At 43.3% G+C, this 6,984-nt stretch overlaps 1 protein-coding gene across 1 annotated transcript in view; it reads left to right on the top strand.

Annotated features, from left to right (window-relative positions):
* Window positions 1–25: 25 nt before the first annotated feature.
* LOC118384387 (protein FAM171A2-like) overlaps window positions 26–6,984 on the top strand; it is a 67,315-nt gene continuing 60,356 nt past the window's right edge. The window contains exon 1 of the mRNA XM_035770872.2: window positions 26–354. Within this exon, the coding sequence (XP_035626765.1) occupies window positions 189–354 (166 nt within the window). The 5' untranslated portion in view covers window positions 26–188. The remainder of the gene's footprint in view (window positions 355–6,984) is intronic.

Here is a 6,984-nt window from a genome sequence, read left to right as displayed (position 1 = left end):
CCATAGACCTTCATAGGGGCCCATCTGTGAACACACTCTACTTTGGTACCATTAGGGGGCGATCACGACCACCCACTAAGCAGAGCAAGCGTCCCCTCCCACGTAGGACAATGGAATTGTGAAGCCACTCCGGAGCGCGAGCCGAGCAAGGAGTAGGCATCCGAGGCAGCGTGAAAAGGGAGCAGTCAATGCCAACCTCAAAAGCAATATGGATGAATGGCCACCTAAGTGGAATTGGTGATGTCGCAGTGAGAATGCCACCACCGCACATATCACGTCTTCTTTTTCTCTTTATTTTTCTCGGCAATCTCTGGGAAGGACTTGCTAAATCCATTCCGGACCAGGGAGCACTTGGTGAGTTATTCGTAGAGATTCGTCAAGGTTCGAGTTGAGGGGAAAGTCTGTGATGGCGAGTATGATAAGCTGCTATAGCTAACGCATTGGATGTTGTTATTATTCGTGCCCCTCTCAGTGATGAGGTTGTGTTATTATGTAACCGTCGCATTTATTCAGCTATAACAGTCTACGCACGAATGAATACAATGTAGTCGCCGCATGCTCTGGTCTTGTGGCTACTTCATTGCAGAATAGGAAACAAAGGATACTGAAGTGCAGCACCCTCCCCTGATAGGCCATCTGTAGGTTAAATCTGTAAATCAATCTAATTTAACGCTAGGCAATATATCCGATCAATAGCAGTTGCATTATTCCGTTACGATGTCCAATAGCAATTAGACTATGATGAGGCGTCAGCTTAGTTCAAACTTCTATCCCTGCCCGTTAACTTTATGTAACTTTGGAAGATCCCAACTAGATATTTTCAATTAGCAAACGGTCAATTGTCAGACACCAATGGTTAGTAGAACTAAATCAATAAAATCATTCCATGTGAGAAAAATAGGCCTATATGTTTTGGCTACTGTCATTTGCACGCACCCATTGTTGACATTGTTCTTGTTGTTGTTGTTGTTATGTCCCAAGAGGCCTCATGAATGACCAAAGGACATTTTATAATTTCAACAATGTTTGTTTTGGGTTCACAGTACTTTTGACACATTTCATTTATCCTGTTTAAAATCAGTTTCTCAGCAGGAATCATTTCACCATTTTATATTATTATTATTATTATTAAATAGGCTGTCCTGAGTCAGTAGACTATGTTTTGCAATTAAACAAACTGATATAGGCCTACTGCCTGTCATTGTAACTGAACAGGAGAAAGGGAGACTTTCAAGGTGCTTGAAGTGGATGCTAGTGTCAATGCTTGGTAGTGATTTTAGACCCCCTCTCCCATACAGTTCCCTATCCTTCAACACGGTTTAGTTCAGATACTTTCAATATGTTGCAATTCCTTGTAGATGCCTCTTTTTATAGCTAAGCAGGCTTTTAAGAAGTCGTGTCCGCTATCTATATTTCATTAGCTGAGCTGTTTCCCACCAAAGAAGCCTATTTCTGGAAGATGTGCTTATTGCTTAGTGCTTTGGACAAGACTGTCAAGATGGGTAGAGCTTCTTAACCCATACATGTCAAATTCAGTGTCATTTAATAGTTTAGCTTCTCTAATCTTATCTATGAATAACCATAGATTATCCATGTGAAGACCACTAGTTTCACAGACTGAGCAAACTGGTTGTGGTTGGTCTAATAGTTTGTCCTTGCAGTATAGCTATATAGATTCAACTTTCTTGAAACACTTTCAAATGGGAAATCACATCAAAGTCGCTAGCACCTTGTTGTTATACCATGCTATTACACTGTGGGTTGATGGAAAGGATCCCAACTGGAGAGACAGGAAATGTTGATTCATTCATTTGAAGGTGTTGTCGTCAACCATATTGATTTGTCAGACGATGTTCTTTCATTACTTTATCATGGAGCTCATGACCTCAATCTCCCCTCAGAAGTAGAGGTCCCTTTGAAGCAGTAAGAGAGTTTCCCATCCAAAGCGAAGTTGAGTCGCTGAAAGAATTAGGCTTTTGTGGATTGAACTGAGGCCGATGGGAAAAAGCTGGAGTGTCTTTCTTTTTTTTAAATCGCAGTAGAATTTCCTTTCTTTTAACAGCTCAGTAGCTCAGCAAGAATGAGATGAATCACCACAGCCTATTAAAAACAAGTATCATATTACCATGAAATGCTTGGTCTAGGAATTAAAAGGAAATTATTTTAGAGATCAGTGGAGGGTGATGCTGTGGACAAAGTCTAATCATGACCGACTGTCGTCTTGTCAGCTCAGCTCCTCATGAAGATTCATATTTAGTTATGGGTAGGTGTTTGGATACGTCCCAAATGGCACCCTATGTCCAATATGCCCGGGTTAAAAGTAGTGCACTTCATAGGGAATAGGGTGCCATTTGGGACGCACATTTTCCGGTGCACACTCTCTGCAGCATCAGTAATCAAGGCATACATATTAATGGATATACTGTTGAAATGTATTATGTAGGGATTAAACCTAGTCATGGGGATGTTCTCTGTTCATCATTTAGTCTAATAGCGCAATATTCAATGTCAGCCTGATGTCCCCAGAGAGCAGGTTTACTATATATGAAAATGGTCACATTTTTCTTTCAAACAAATTTGACTTTTCACTGACATTAGAAATCCTCATATCTGAATTATTGTCCTGAAAAGGAACTTTTGATTCCAGGTCATCTTCAGTATGATGTTAACCGTGATCTTGGTTTGTCTTAACATTATTCCATGCTGAATTCTGAGATCAGAGTGACTGAGTGGAACGTGTCTTCTCTTTGTCCTCTCTTCGTCACTTGATGTTGTTGCCATTGTAATCTGTCCATGGTGAGTCCTGCCCCTTCCCCTATCAGTGACCTCTATGTTGTCTCCTACCCAGTTGAGGCAGTTTGTCACGAGTCCATTTGTGGCTTTCTTTTGAAGTTCGTGTTTATCTGTCTTACAAGAGCCAGGTGCTGTCTGTCATTCAGACAGAGATACTCATACGGTTGTTGATGCTTCTATGGTACGAATCCTTGATTTTTCAAACGTCTGAGGCGTATTGCTAGCTACTTAGCGCCTGAGGTTGATTTTTCTTTTTTTTTGTGAGGACGGAGGCAGTGTTGCTATTGTTGAGTTCAGGGGTTTATGTAAAAGCATCAGCTGTGTAGCCGGGGTAGCCTAGTGGTTAGAGCGTTGGACTAGTAACCGAAAGGTTGCAAGTTCGAATCCCCGAGCTGACAAGGTACAAATCTGTCGTTCTGCCCCTGAACAGGCAGTTAACCCACTGTTCCTAGGCCATCATTGAAAATAACAATTTGTTCTTAACTAACTTGCCTAGTAAAAAAATAAAAAATACTTGCAGACTGACTGTGCCCACTGCCCAGAGCAACAACCAAAGCATGAAAAATGTGTGTTATTCTTGGGACTGTTTCTGCATGACCAACACCTTACTGTTCTAATCGGTCTGACAACCTTTGCAGCCTGCCCCGGTCTGCGGACAATAGCCGGCTGATGCCTGGCCAGGCAGGGGTCATATGTGAGCTGACTGCCATGGATTTGTCTTTCTCCCCACTGCCGCTGGGCAGGTGAACCATACAGGCTCAGATTCGTAATTGTTTGGCAGAACAGTCCCTTCTGTGCCCTGAGATCTAGGTTTTATTGAGCAAAATTATACATTTTCTTGTTTGTTTTCTATCGATGTCATGGGGTAATTTAGTGACAGGGTGGTTGTTCTGCATAGCTACACTTCAGGGGTAGTCTGTCCATATCTATACACTGCTGCACTTTGAGCCTGTTTAATTTAGGACAACTATTCACATGAATAAAACATTTTAAAAGACACGTGATCAAGGTATAAATTGATAGTTATTTTAAAATACAATCCATTTTTGGGCTAAATTGTGGTCGATTTGCAGTGTACAAATTATTATAATTTTGTTTCCGGCCCCCGGACCATACGCTCCGACAAAAATTGTCGGTTGGTGTTTTATCTTTTTATGCCTCCAGCATCCATATAGTTTTTACGGAGTTTTTCCTTCATTGTGGTCATTGGGGACCCCTTTTTTCCTGATGGCTTACGGCGACAACCTCTCCAGGTCATATTATTTGATGTTTAGCCACAAAAAAAAATCTTGTGGATCTTTTGAAAATCTCAAAATGTAACATCTGGTTAAATTCGTGATGTGAAAATGCTGTCTCACTAATCCGTCTGGGGGAAATAACAGGCAGTGTAGAGTCGACATACACTTATGTCAAATATGGAAGCAATGTCAAGAAGGGGTCAGTTGTAATTAGCAATTCAATCGTTTCTTTTTAATTATACATTCTACTGCCGGGAGTGGAGCTGAGACACGGGAAAAATGAGTTGGCTTCTACTGAAGAGTCGTAGCCTGGTCCATGATCAGTTTGTGCTGTCTTGCCAAATCATATGGTCACAATGACCATAGGAGTTGGCAAAAGACAGTACAATAATGATCTAGGACCAGGCTAGAAAGAGTGGGTCTATCTGAGTCAGGAACTTGCTCTGACTGACATCTTGTATTAGGATTCAGAGCAGCGTGGACCAGGACCAGCCAGGCTGTTTTGCTGTAGCGGTAGCCTATGAAGGGGGGCTGGCTGTCTGCTGAGGAATTTTTGCCCAGGCAGCTGTACAGTGGGAGGAATCCGACTGTTGACACCTAACACCCTCTCTCCACTCAGAGGAGACTAGTAGAGCTGTCTGGACATAGCATAGTAGCACAGCATAGCACCCCTTTGGAAATATAGACAGCCTAACACACCCGGCGCAGTCCTGCTACGACAGAGACACGCCCTACTCATTGAGTACTCAATCTTTTCTTTTATTCTATAGAATGTCTTTATTGGTTGTTCTTAAAGCACAACAAAAGTCATGTCCGTACATGGATTACTTCACAGCAAAAGTCTTCCATGGTTTTTGTGTGCAGGACACAGGTTAATGGTGCTTCTTGTTTTTTTAGACCATACAGTACTGTGTATATATAGGTGGACCGTCATTCAAGTTATACACACATGCACTTATTCTTCCTAGGCTGATGATAGCATATTTGAACAAATAGCATTCGTACTGGACATTTTGTTGACACAGGTCGCATTTTTTTTTTTTTGAAGTCTTTTAAGACCAACAACTGTTTCTTGTTTCCGCACAATGGGTGGATCCCTGAACCGTGGCTCTTTCCTCGAATTCTTGCCTTGTGATTTTATTTTCCTCCTAATGACAAGTTTATTCTGGAATGAGATTAATTTACTCCACAAGTGAGCCTGATAAAAATCTAAACAACCTGCCTTGTCTCGAAACAAGGACTGCCAGCAAGCAATACCTAAATACACTGCTCAAAAAAAAATAAAGGGAACACTTAAACAACACAATGTAACTCCAAGTCAATCACACTTCTGTGAAATCAAACTGTCTACTAAGGAAGCAACACTGATTGACAATCAATTTCACATGCTGTTGTGCAAATGGAATAGACAACAGGTGGAAATTATAGGCAATTAGCAAGACACCCCCCAATAAAGGAGTGGTTCTGCAGGTGGGGACCACAGACCACTTCTCAGTTCCTATGCTTCCAGGCTGATGTTTTGGTCACTTTTGAATGCTGGTGGTGCTTTCACTCTAGTGGTAGCATGAGACAGAGTCTACAACCCACACAAGTGGCTCAGGTAGTGCAGCTCATCCATGATGGCACATCAATGCGAGCTGTGGCAAGAAGGTTTGCTGTGTCTGTCAGCGTAGTGTCCAGAGCATGGAGGCGCTACCAGGAGACAGGCCAGTACATCAGGAGATGTGGAGGAGGCCGTAGGAGGGCAACAACCCAGCAGCAGGACCGCTACCTCCGCCTTTGTGCAAGGAGGAGCACTGCCAGAGCCCTGCAAAATGACCTCCGGCAGGCCACAAATGTGCATGTGTCTGCTCAAACGGTCAGAAACAGACTCCATGAGGGTGGTATGAGGGCCCGACGTCCACAGGTGGGGGTTGTGCTTACAGCCCAACACTGTGCAGGACGTTTGGCATTTGCCAGAGAACACCAAATTCGCCACTGGGGCCCTGTGCTCTTCACAGATGAAAGCAGGTTCACACTGAGCACATGTGACAGACATGACAGAGTCTGGAGACACCGTGGAGAACGTTCTGCTGCCTGCAACATCCTCCAGCATGACCGGTTTGGCGGTGGGTCAGTCATGGTGTGGGGTGGCATTTCTTTGAGGGGCCGCACAGCCCTCCATGTGCTCGCCAGAGGTAGTCTGACTGCCATTAGGTACCGAGATGAGATCCACAGACCCCTTGTGAGACCATATTCTGGTGCGGTTGGCCCTGGGTTCCTCCTAATGCAAGACAATGCTAGACCTCATGTGGCTGGAGTGTGTCAGCAGCTCCTGCAAGAGGAATGCATTGATGCTATTGACTGGCCCGCCTGTTCCCCAGACCTGAATACAATTGAGTACATCTGGGACATCATGTCTCGCTCCATCCACCAACGCCACGTTGCACCACAGACTATCCAGGAGTTGGCGGATGCTTTAGTCCAGGTCTGGGAGGAGATCCCTCAGCAGACCATCCGCTACCTCATCAGGAGCATGCCCAGGCGTTGTAGGGAGGTCATACAGGTACGTGGAGGCCACACACACTACTGAGCCTCATTTTGACTTGTTTTAAGGACATTACATCAAAGTTGGATCAGCCTGTCGTGTGGTTTTCCACTTTAATTTTGAGTGTGACTCCAAATCTAGACCTCCATGGGTTGATAAATTTGATTTCCATTGATCATTTTTGTGTGATTTTGTTGTCAGCACATTCAACTACGTAAAGAAAAAGGTATTTAATAAGAATATTTCATTCATTCAGATCTAGGATGTGTTATTTTAGTGTTCCCTTTATTTTTTTGAGCAGTGTATATCGTTTGACTTGCTATATAGTTTTCAGTTTGGCTAGGATACTCACAGTTCATATCCAACTTTCCTGCCCTTAGTAATGGATGAATTTCTGCTCCTTGGAAAATGTGATATTTGGAAAGG

Source organism: Oncorhynchus keta, chromosome 5 (genome assembly GCF_023373465.1).
Source record: "Oncorhynchus keta strain PuntledgeMale-10-30-2019 chromosome 5, Oket_V2, whole genome shotgun sequence".
Lineage (NCBI taxonomy): Eukaryota > Metazoa > Chordata > Actinopteri > Salmoniformes > Salmonidae > Oncorhynchus > Oncorhynchus keta.
The sequence above is the reverse complement of the archived record's forward strand: the minus strand, read 5'-3'. Positions and strand labels throughout refer to the sequence as shown.